We start from the raw sequence: 12,299 nt of genomic DNA on the forward strand, positions 1-12,299 counted from the left end.
TGGATGTGCAACATCGTCTGGAAAGCACCTCTCTAGAGAAGAATACAACAAAATTACTGCGAAATCCCTCATCAATGGAGCTAAATTATGGGCAAAACATGACTGAGATGCATGGCGTAACTAAATCATTAACCGGAAGAAATGAACCTCCTAATTTTATGTACAAGGGATCAGAACATCAGTCAAAAGCATCTGGCTTCAACCATTCTCCGGTTAATGATGAGGCCAGCGAGCTCCTCCCGATTACGGAATGGGGAAGTTGTAAAGGCTCCCGTGGCCCTAGAGGGAGTTCTATGAAGTGAATAAAGAAGCCTGCTATTCCGCTATATGGTTGGCTCTCAAAATCTGCCTCACATAGGTGACACCCACCTAGGCCACCCTTAGCTTCGCCCCAAAAACTAAGATATCAAAAATCAATGACTCACTCGCTACAATCAGCCTCAATTTCGGGCCTTGGATCACAAACCCAAATCCACTTCTGCAGCCTCTGCTTATTATATTGCGAGGAAGCTCGAGGATGGAGGCTCTCAAGTGATATAAATCAACCGAGACGTTGTGGGAGCAGAATGGGAGTCTCAAGTGACCCAAGCTATCTCAATCACATCGGCCGTGGAAAGAAAAGAAACCACAATAGCTTACACTGTCACCCTCTCCACAACAAGCCTCGCCATCTATAAACTACCCTCAAAGATGTAGGTATTTCTAGAAAGCTAGATATGATAGGTGATATAGGCGGCTTTGATGACCCACACCCTGGATGACTCATTGCTGGCGCTGCCCTGCAGAGATTTCAAGAAGGTCTGGTTAGGTATCAAAGATCGGAGAACTATCAGAAAGAGACAGGCATGGCTCCACACACTTGCCGCCCTCCGGCACTGGAGTAGAGTGTGATAAATAGTCTCCACCTCTAGGCTACATCAATTCATATTGATATGCAAAGGAACAATCATAAGCAAGAAGGTCTTGTTATCAAAGAAATGAGTACTGATAAATCTATGGACTGTATACAAAAATTGCATCCTCCTTTATCTAATATGTTAGACGTGAGGCTTACCTTAAGAGATTCGCATCATTTTTGCCTATAAAAACATTTAGACTTAATATTCTCTCAGGAAATTTGCTAACATCTTATTTATGCCAAACCCTATATCCTAATTGAGACTAGGAAAGGTTTATTTGCAGTATAATAGTGTGATCTAGGTTAAGTGCTAAGTAAAAATTAAGGTTCCATCTGACATCACTTTATTTTTTTATCTGCTAAAATAGAAAAATGAAGAATTCCTTCTAGTTTATTCATGAAATTATAAAACTATAATCATATATGACTTAGTTAATCATTTTAAAAATATAAATATAGAATAGTGTGGACCATATCGATATGAGCTCGATCATAAATTCCAACAGCAATATCCAACAAAAAGTTCGTAACTCATCCAAAACTTGATATATGAACACTTCGAAATGTGTTCTGGGGACAGTAGTGCACAAATTTCTAGAGAGAGAGGGAAAGAGAGAGATGGGTACGATGAGAGGGCGCATCTCAATTGATGGAGTGCATGTATCAGTTTCCCCACCATTTATCAGTGTTGTAAACTTCCCATGCACTTATGGACATAATAATAACCAACTTTCCCTTCTGGGGACTGGAGTATACTATAAGCCACCATCATGTTTCTCATGGCGCGCATTAAATCCTTGGAGTCATCGGATCCTTCAACCCAGCACCTCCAATACCATCAATTCCTCTCCATCACCTTCCAAGAAAGCTACGGCAGCATCAGAAGCATAAGAATATCATGAGCTACCAGGAAGCAAGACTCCTATCCCCCACCAGGCAAAAGTCCCAATCCCCTCTCCCTCCTCCTCACATGAGCTCTAATGCTTCACTGCACTATGCTTTTGTCCTCATGGGTATTCTTAATTTTTCTTACTTTCAGATTGTAGTTTTGTGTCTTTGTTATAATCATTTGCTTTGTTGTATATGAGTTTAAGGGGCATTTGGTTTGGTTGCAGGGTACGCAAATGCATACCCTCCACCACCACAGGTTGAGTATGGTTGCCCTTACTCAACTCCTCCATCCCCTAAGGCGTGCCCATCGTCACCACCTCCAAGCTATCAGGGCTACTTCAGTGATGAGTACCCTCCACCACCTCCTTCTCGGCCAAAATGCCACAGCCATGATGATGGATGCTGCCTCTCATTCCTAAAAGGATGGTATGCATGCCATCTCACCACCCTTTCTTTTGGTCTCTCATGTCCTTCTCTTTGTCATGTAGGATGTTGACATGTTCTCTATCTTTGGTCATACCAGTAGATTTCTCTGATTTAGTTTTTCTTCCTGTGGGAGATGACATATTGAGGGGTTTTCATTTATCTTGTTCCTTTAAGCAGTTGCTATTTATTTTCTGAGAACTGGGATATTAATTCACTCTTACAGAGGTGGTGTTTACCTGAACTGAGGCAGAAAGGATTTGGTTTGGGTATGGGATGAGAGCAGCTCCTGGGATTTGAAATGTTTGCTATTTCTATTTATTTTTTAGATTCCCTTCTTAGATGCCCAATTATGTTGTGGGGACTAATTGGGAGGAAAAATTTGCCCTCCAGATGATCATCACATTTTAATTGAAGAGAACTGAAATTATTGAGCTTCTAGTTTCCATTTATGCCATGATTCTTGATTTGTTGTTGATATACTGGCATGGTAGTGCAAGATCACATGAAGTTTTGGCAACAACTTGAAGATTTTATTTAAATAGTGCAAGCTTTGTGCTTCTTCATTCTAGCATTGATCTGTCTTCTTTTTTTTTTTTTCTTTTCCACTAGGATTGTTTCGTATCGCTCATTGCTTATTCTCCCCAATCTGTTTTGTGCCATTTCTTTTATGCAAGTTTAACTGTGTCATGATTCTTGATGTTCTTGTTGATATAGTGACATGGTAGTGTAAGATCACTTGAAGCTTTGGCAGCAACTTGAAGATTTTATCTAAAAAGTACAAGTTTTGTGCTTCTTTATTCTAGCATCAATCTATTTTTCTTTTTCCACTAGGGTTTTTCATATTGCTAATTATTTATTCTCCCAATCTTTTTTCTGCCATATCTTTTTATGCAAGTTTAGTTATGTATTCTTTCACTTCATGGTCTCATCTCCAGTTATATTTCAATCAAGGTATAGCTAGGTGTGCCTAATCTTTCTTTAAAGATAGAGCAACAAAACTGTCACATCCTCACATGGATAACACTAATTCAGAAGTTTTAGAGGTTGGAATCCAAGAATCTCTTCCACATTTGATCTATGTTTCTTTTTTGTTTTAATTGTGGACCATCTTGGTCACTGGTTTTTCCATTGTTTCCTCTGCAATGGAATCTGAATAGATATATTTATACCCTGCTTTTCTATCATAGCTTGATCCATTCCCAATAATAAAGAACTAAAATTTTCTCTCCGATAGCTCATGATTCTTAGGTTGTAATGACAATGTCTCAGTGGCGGCTCCGTAGATTTTTGGCCAACATATACCTCAAACCCTAGACTTGGGACAATCTTCAGTATGAAAATTGAATAACCGACTGCAACAAAATCACCAAAGAAAACTTTGAAGATCCAAATTACCCCAAAAATTAAGATGCTTTGAGTATAAACTGATATCATGCACTTGTACCATGGGAAACAAATTACTTAGACAAGAAAATCATAATTCTTCAATTGTAAGCAGACTCAGAGCCATGCAGACCTGGGTTACCCCAGAACATTGAAGGCATTCATCAATCTTATTCCAATGTAGCAAACTGAAATGGAAAGGAAGGATTTCTGGTTTCTAACCCTTGCTCGTATCATTAATATCAAAATTTTATTCAAGTTGTAGCCCTTGCTTGTATCATCAATATCGGAAATTTTGTTCAAGTTGTAGCCCTTGCTTGTATCATTAATATCAAAAATTTTGTTCAAGTTGTTACCTTTTGTAATTTTTTTGTTGTTGTTTCATTTCCCATTTGTTCTCCACAAGAGGCCTATAAGAATCGCAGGAAATTTTAAATGGAGTCCTTTTGGTGGTTTGTGTTTTGATTCTTGGATAATATTTCGAAGCTAGTAGTGATACTCCAATGGTAAACCCAGAAAGTCTAGCTTAGGATATGCTAAATTGGTCTTTCGTTAACTACATGCTCAGCCTTTGAGATCCAAATGGTGATGCTGTATTAATTCTTTGTGCATCATCAAGTGCTTGATGCATGTAAATTTACTCTAAAAACTTTACTAACTTCTTTCTTAACACTTTGTTTCATGTCTTGGTTGAGTGTTGACAATTGTAGTGGGGAAGGGAATGCAAAAGCTGTGTTGCGGATGCCTTGAGAAATATTGAGAAAACCAATTTGGTGCCATTTCAGAAACAATCAGTATTCGCTAAGAGGACCACTATGAAGATAAGAAGCAGGCTGATACATGAATCATTAGATTTTCCAAAGGAGGCCCAGCTCCATGGCATGCCACTGTTCTATACAAATTAAACCCAAACCAAAATAGCTGCCACAACCTTTTGAATGATTGAACTCATCTCACCATTGTACATCCCGATCCAATTCTAAGCACTAACAAAGCATTCTTTCCTTTGCATTCTCTGGTCAGATTCGTGGGAAAATATCGGCTAAAGATTGTGAATGACCATTTCAAGTAGAATCTCCTAAGATGCTTGAAGGTTATTGCTCATTTTCGTTTCTTCATACCAGTCTCTTTTCTTCTTCCTACCGAAAAGCAATCCCTTCTTTCGCTGTTGTATTTTGCAAATATTCACTTACAGAAATATAAAACAAATGAAATTTGTGCTTTGTATGTGGGGGTCAAATTTAAATTAAGTAGCATCACAATCAGTAGACGCATTTTAGGGCTTTTAGAGAATGCAACTTCTTATCCTTCCTAAGCCAAAAGAAAACAGGATAGCCTCTAGTCTTATTCTGTTTTCCCTATCACACCATTCTTTGGCCATCTCATATATTTAAGCAGAACCTCTGCATTCACCTACTCTCAATCTAAGAAGGTAAAAACTGAAGCAATATTTTTTTTTCTTCAATAAATGTTTACCTCTTTTGCCCCATATAATTAGTATTGAAGACTGGCTAATTTTTTTATCTTCTGATCTTTTTTGCAAGTCTGGCTGCTCTTTGCTGTTGTTGCATGCTGGAAGAGTGCTGCTTCTAAGACCATTTTGCTGATAGTTTTGTTTATCTGCTGTGAGATTATATCCATAATCCTGCTTGCTAGTGTACATTGTTCTTGTAATTTGCTGTTTATTAGGAGTCCCAGGGAATGATGGTGATTATGGCAATATTTTATGATATGGCTTGGTGTAAGTTTCTGTACCAATGAACTTTAATTTGAATGGTAGAACATCTTGTTACTTAAGGCATGGGGCAGGGGTTCGATTCCAAGTGGTGTCAACCGTCGATTCAATCTCTGTTGCTTAGTACCTGGTTCTGCAATTGCTAGGGTTTGTCTGCCTGAGAACCTTGCTCAGGCCATATGAACTGTTGGAGGAGGGGGAGAGGAGGGGATAAGATAGGTGGTGGATTCAGAACCCCTCCCTAGTCTCTACACACCACCTTAATTAAAAAAATAATACTAAACTTTTTTCTCCCTTTTTTTTGGATAGAAAGATTATGTGATCTATATGACAAAAATAAAATGGAAGTATCAACAAGCAATTTTTCTAATATAAATTGCCTACTGAGCTAAGGAATGAACCACCCAATTACCATCAGTGTAATAAGATTTTTTTTTTTTCTGAATGGAAAGTGGAGGAAGTGAGAAACTTCCCCTAATTTATTATAAAAGCATCAAAAAAATTACAATGATGTGTTACAAGAGAATATGGGAAAAAGAAATATAGAGTGAGTAACTAGAGAAGGAAAGACAATCTGATAGAAAGAGCCCTGTGATTGTGAGCTGACTCAGAACATAAGTTATGCCACATTGATAGCTAATAAGATTGCAAAAAGGGTTTTGATAGTTAATAAGATTAGCCATAGAGACCACTCATTTAGCAAAACTAGGCTGCAACCTAATGCTTGCACTCCTTTGGTTGGCTGGAGGGAGTTCAGTTTTCAAACCTGAGGAGGCGTTTCTTCAAATATTTTACAGGTATAATTTTTTCACCATTTCTATGAAAAAAAATTGATGGTAAATGCACTTTTAGTGTATGGTACATGATCCCCTCAAACTCAAGCATATTGGCTGAGGTTATACATATCATATAGCCTTTCTCATGGTGGGGATATGAGCCCAAATCTATCCCATCTGCAACACCCACTAGGTGCTCCACTGAGACAATAAAAGATATCACATATGGAGACAACAAAAATAATAGGAAACCTTGAATGCTTTTTCTCTGCGTCGCAGGGTTTAGCCCAGCCACTGAGCTATCAAATGACCATCAGAGTTGAGGATACTATGCTATATATATTACAAATGTTGGGGATCATGAGATCTCTGAGATTTATCATGACACACTTCATCTTTCTCATTTTGGTTATAGAGTTCTACATAATTATGATGTTTAAAGGTTACTCTCTGATTAATTGATGAGGAACAAAACCCTGCTAACCAACTTTATGGTGCATGACAGATATCTGGCATGCCATCCTTGTATAGCTAGATGGGACATATTTGGCTTGTCATAGGAGGCAAGCCAAGAAAATTTGTTTATCATGCACAATTTGGTGCAGTCGATCATGAAAAATTACGAGATACATGGTTGATTATAATCTTGTCGAGCCTCATGTCGGAGAAACTTTGTGTACATATAACAGGGAGCCCCAAAACATATACCTTTAAAGTTTTATAAGACTCAAATTTCCACTAATATCGATCCTCTGATGACCATTAAGGTTGATATGGAATGTGCTTACGACATAGTCCGGTGGTGTTTCTTCATGATGTCCTTCTACACTTCGGCTTCAATCTAGGGTTTGTTTCATGGATGGAAGGATGTATCAAGTTTCCTAATTTGTCTATGGTGGTCCATGGTACCCATGCACTGGTTTTATGCTAACATGGTTCCATCATGGCTGCCTCATGTCACCTCTTCTATTTATCCTAATGGCTGAGATGTTCTCTCGAGAATTTATCAATTCTGCTAAGGCTTGGAGATATTATCAAAGCTTATCAACTTTATGATATAGGCCCTAAGGTGTCCCATCTTTTTATTTTCGCCATGATTGCTTGCTTGTAGCCCGAGCCACAAGCAACCTAGAATGTAATTTGTTCTTCTTATGATCAGCAGTCAGTGGATTTAACATCCATGTTATGCGAGCAAAGCTGCTGTACACTGTACAGGTATGCCAACACCATCAGATACTTAAGATCAACTTCGATGGAGCTGTACACCCACACCTTGCAGGAATTGGATACCTGATAAAGAGATCATGAGGGATGAGCATTCCTCAAGCCGAGTTGCCTGCAGCTTCAATGAACGCCACAGGCTTCTTAAAACTGTTGATACCAAGTGCAAAAGAAGGATCCTTTACAGTGATGAAATCTTGCCTGTCTCTGAAAGTATCAATTCCAAATTTGTGAAGCTTGGAACCTGAATTCAGATAGCAGCTGGGATGGCGATTCATCGGATAGTTTTCAGAGTGTCAAACATTTTCATGATCGTACAAAGAAAAAGAAATAACCAGAAGATGATAATATGCTTATGATTTATCCAACTTATATACATTAATTATCTAAATAAAAGAGCTCATGATATCTTTCATGCAAAACAGTGGTAAACAGCATTTAATTCGCATGCATTTAAAAGGTTTACAAGATAAGATTGTGCCCCAAAGCAAATCTAGCAAGTCCCTAAAACCTAAGCCTAGCTCCAGCACAGGCACATATTATTGACTAAGCCTTCAAAGGGTCAGGTAACAGATTTGGATACATGTTTCCAAAGAGCACAGGGAAGAATTCGGCACTCTCCGCTGAGGAAAGCGAAGGGGTGGGGTGATCAAGATAGAAAAGCTGCTCGTTCTTTGGGAACAAACAGGGAGCACAAAAGAAAAAGCCAAGTGGCCTGTGACCAAACACACACAAAAAAAACAAGGACATGGAAGGAATGATGAGTTTAAAAAAAAAAAATGCTGCAACTGAGGGCACATATGTGGCTTTGGACTATGAAAAAGACAATACTCTCTGACAAGCTTATCCCCTGCATCAACTCCAATCACCCTTCTCCAGCCCCCTCCCTCTACATACTGGTAATGAGTGCTAAAATAAAGTTAGATAAGAAGATATGAACATAGGAATTCATACATGTAAGGCTGCAAATTTTCAATGCAATGGTGAGAGTGCCAGCAATTCAGCTATATAGTGGCAAAAGAATGATACGGAAAGTGCCTACCCTTTGTGATCTAATGAGTGGGGCCAACAGTTTGAGAATTATGATCAAAGGGATTCACAAAACCAAGCTGAAGTGAACCAATTTGGTAGAAAGGTAGTAGAATTGCCATCAAATCTATAAAAGACATGGCACAGTACAGTGTTCTTCAATGACTTGCATACATACATTACGAAAATCATTTCTTTTTTTTTTTTCTCTCTCTCTCTCTTTTGCAGATCACTTTCAGAGTGCTAACAAGCACCTGCTACTAAGATCTATCAAATGACAGACAACTGCGCACAAATATTAGGTGTTTCCTTCCCTTTCTTGGATTCCCTTCATATAGTTTCATAGACTTACCTTTCATATAGTTTTGTAGACTTACGAAAGATAAAAAACAATCAATGGAAAAGAAAAAATATATATATGCTTAGTTAAAAATGCCAAAGTGATTCATAAAGAGCTACCATAACAAATGACACGTCTCTAAAAGAAAGATCAAATAGCTAAAAATCTTGGGACTGGCATTCAGTCACCCTTACTTCAATCTACAGATTGTGCTACCACTAGGGAACAATAAAGAAAACACCATGAAGCACACTAACATTACCTTATAGACTAATAATGGCAAAAAAAGCCATGCTAGCCGACTCTATAATGTCCAGACAAAATCTGGAGCATCATTCCTTGGTCCAGCCACAGTCCGATAAACATACATCTTCTCCACCCTATGAAGATCGCTAGGGTTTTCCTCCAGTTCGTCACTCTCATCCATTTCATTTATGACCTCCACGTTGAGCCTTGGCATCTTTGCCGCAAGTGTCTTGCAACCCCCTAGGGTAACATCACAAGATGACATCCAAAGGGATCGCATTGTTTCATACTTCCCAACATCCTCCAAAAGTGCGGCATCCCCAAATGGGCTATCCCTTATCTCCAATTTCCTCAGATTTTTGCACCCGTTGAGCACATACACCATTCCCTTATCACTGTCACCAGCAAATGCAATTGAGAGCATCTCTAGGCGTTCGGCATACATGCCAATGTACAAGAAGACCTGGTCGGTGAGATGGCCCGATAGTGACAACCGCCTTAGATCTTTACATGACTGCACAATTGCCCCAAAACCTTCATCCAATGGTTGATTAGTCACTGGGTCTGGCTTCCCTGGATCAAGGATACATAATCTGAAGCGTGTGAACTGTGGGCAGTTCTTTGCAACAGTGATGAGTGCAGCATTTGTCATCTGATGGCAAAAGTATAGCAAGGAAATTAGCTTCGGGCATCCTGAGGATACAGCCACCAGCCCTTCCTCTGTCACGGCAGCAATTCCCTCGCCATAGACATCAGATGGGAACACCCTCAATTCCTGCAGCTCTTTACAAGTGTTGGCCACAACTGCTAATCCTTTGTCTCCAATGCAATCCAATACCTGCAGAAGCATTCAAGCTACTACTAAGTCATTTTGATACACAACATCCAAGTTAATTCCGCAAAACGAACCAACAAGAACTCACCCAAAGCCGTTGAAGTTTCGAACACTGACGAATCAGCTTTATAAGGTCAGCACCTTGAATTGCTGGAGCGTAGCTCAAGTTTAGACCAGTCAGGTTTCCACAAATGGGATACACAGCTGGAAGGCAGCGAGGTGTAGCATCCCAAAACCCCGACAAGCTCCTCAATGACTTGCATTTAATGAAGTTATTGATCAGCTTGTGGTAAGCTTCAGCTCGGTGGTCTATGGTGAACGAACCAGTGCCCAAGTCGACCAAGTGAGGTGCCCGAGCAAGGATCTTGGACAGTGTATCAACGGACACTGCACGGTTGAGTCGCAAGGTCCTAAGGTTTGGACACCTAGCGACGAGCCTCTCCAATGAAACCGCATTCACCTCCCCTTTCAAGCAGGCGAAATTCAGGGACACAAGCGAAGTACAGGAATCAGGGAAGCAGCTGAGCCACTGAGGCCCACGATCTTCCATCTCATTTTCCTGTAAATCTAGCTCCCTAAGGACCCTAACAACCAGCAAGGAGAAAGAAAAAAAGAAACAAGGAAATACGTCACAGCCAAGAACTTTAAATCTTAATCAGAAATGGAAAAGTTCAATATCACCTGAACATCATCTATGGTTCAATAAGTATCCAAATTTGCATAGTTTTCTACTATGCCTGTACAATAAAAACTTCTATTTCTCAAATAATAACTTCATGCAAAAAATGATGCAGAAAAGTGAAACAATACAAGAATTTGAACTCCTAAGCAACCAAGAGTCCGCACCACACTACATCAATTCGTAGACAATTGGATACCAGGCAAGGACTCGAAAAATTACTTATAAAAAAAACAGAGAAACAGATCCAGCTAAAGACATGATTTAGATTCAATTCAAACGGTGCATCCTAACAATAAAGAAGAAAACTAAATAACTAGCAGAAACAAGCATAAGGTAACGTGATAAAATTTCGATTTTTACGTCAATCTACAATGCAAAAGCTAGAACCCATGATACCAACATGAAAAATATCAACTTTTTAACCCGCAAAGCCACTGGAGAATCAACATAGAGCTGTCAGGTGGCTCACCTGCAATAGGTGGCAATCGCCGCAAGCCCGTCGGTGCTGAAACCCTCACAGCTAATGAGAACCAGGACCTTGAAGTTGGGGAAGGAGCGGGCAAGGAGCTCGAGGCTCTCATCAAAGACGATCATCCTCTTCAGCCGGAGCTCCTCGAGGCCGGGGCAGCCCCGGGCGGCGGCCTCGATCCAAGGGAGGGCGAAGCCACCCCAGTCATGAGGAACCAAGTTAAAATCAGCGAAGTGGGGCTTCCCCTTGACGGTGAGGGACCTCAAGCGGGGATACCTCGCCACCACGCGCTCCGGCCGGACGGCGTAGCAGTTCCCGACGAAGACGCTCCGGCGGCTCAGCCGCTCCACCCGGTACCACGTCTTGCATACCGTCGACACCGCGTTCCGGTCCCGGTGCGTGGCCAGGAAATCGAAGATGCGCTCCACCACCTCCTCCGGGAAGTAAGTCATGACTGAAAACTACCACCAAAGCTCTCTATTTTCCTTCTCGCTTCCTTCAACCTCCCCTCGTGGGTCGGGATTCCCAGAAGACGACAATAAAATCGCTCAGATCTGGTGCTAAATACGTCCCATCTTTCCTATATTTCTCCCCTTCCGCCCCAACTTCACATCAAACAAACCAGATCTACTCCATGGAAAACCCCAACATGATCATTAGAAGTAGTAAAAAAACAAAATCCCGTCCCTTATCCATAAATCCATGGGAATTCGAACTGGGAACACCCTAAATCAAAGAAAAAAATCATTGTTCCGCTTCCAACCACATCCCAAAGAATTCGGAACAAAATTGGACGAAAACTCTCTGAAATCGCAACGAAAAAATCAGAAAAAAAAAAAGAAGAGGAAAAACCAGGAAGACGACCAGATCACCGCATCTCAAATCAAGTACTCGATCTAAATTAATTAAAAAAAATGGAAGAAGAGAGAAGAAGGAAAAGATCTAAAAGGATGAGGTATGTAGAGAAGAATAACCTCCACTTCTATTCCTTTGAACCCTTCTCTCCCATTCTTCTCTCCCTCCCCCCTCTCTCTCTCTCTCTCTCTCTCTCACTCTCTCTTCAACGCTCACTCTATCTCTTTAACCTGAGTTAAACCCGGGTTAGTCCCGCTAACCCCGGTTTCCGGATCCGACGGTCCGTTCCACGCGTGAACGAATCCCAACCGTCGGATCTTCGTGCGCCGTGGTCTGCACCCCGGCGTCCTTATCCGCCCGTCTTGGATAAGAGCTCCGCAATTACCACCCCTGGATTTTCCCCAAATTACCGAAATTGCCACACCCGGGGCTTTATTAAGTTATATCAGTAACGGAAATTCATAAGTTTTTAATCATTAGCTGTGACAGAAATATAGCTTATTAAAATAGCAA

General features: G+C 40.5%; 1 protein-coding gene and 1 long non-coding RNA gene across 2 annotated transcripts; one reads left to right on the forward strand and one right to left on the reverse strand.

The window, feature by feature from the left end:
• Positions 1-1,623: 1,623 nt before the first annotated feature.
• Positions 1,624-8,838, forward strand: LOC103708077. The gene is made up of 3 exons (XR_005514746.1): positions 1,624-1,911; positions 2,014-2,215; positions 5,143-8,838. It is a non-coding gene; the product is annotated as an uncharacterized LOC103708077 (long non-coding RNA).
• On the reverse strand, positions 8,757-11,973 carry LOC103708076 (transport inhibitor response 1-like protein Os04g0395600). The gene is made up of 3 exons (XM_008792841.4): positions 10,932-11,973; positions 9,869-10,364; positions 8,757-9,783 (listed from the first exon to the last, which is right to left on the reverse strand). Exons 1-3 carry the CDS (start codon positions 11,381-11,383, stop codon positions 9,004-9,006), a joined length of 1,728 nt encoding a protein of 575 aa, XP_008791063.1. The 5' UTR covers positions 11,384-11,973; the 3' UTR covers positions 8,757-9,003.
• Positions 11,974-12,299: the final 326 nt, after the last annotated feature.

The sequence above is a fragment of the Phoenix dactylifera genome, chromosome 14 (assembly GCF_009389715.1).
Source record: "Phoenix dactylifera cultivar Barhee BC4 chromosome 14, palm_55x_up_171113_PBpolish2nd_filt_p, whole genome shotgun sequence".
Taxonomy (NCBI): Eukaryota; Viridiplantae; Streptophyta; class Magnoliopsida; order Arecales; family Arecaceae; genus Phoenix; species Phoenix dactylifera.

Excerpts from the sequence above, each read along its gene's own strand:
- LOC103708076 (XM_008792841.4), bottom strand. The coding sequence starts at position 11,383 with ATGACTTACTTCCCGGAGGAGGTGGTGGAGCGCATCTTCGATTTCCTG. Across the intron at positions 10,365-10,931 it reads GCGATTGCCACCTATTGCAG|GGTCCTTAGGGAGCTAGATT; the intron begins GTGAGCCACCTG and ends GCTGGTTGTTAG. Across the intron at positions 9,784-9,868 it reads CGAAACTTCAACGGCTTTGG|GTATTGGATTGCATTGGAGA; the intron begins GTGAGTTCTTGT and ends ATGCTTCTGCAG.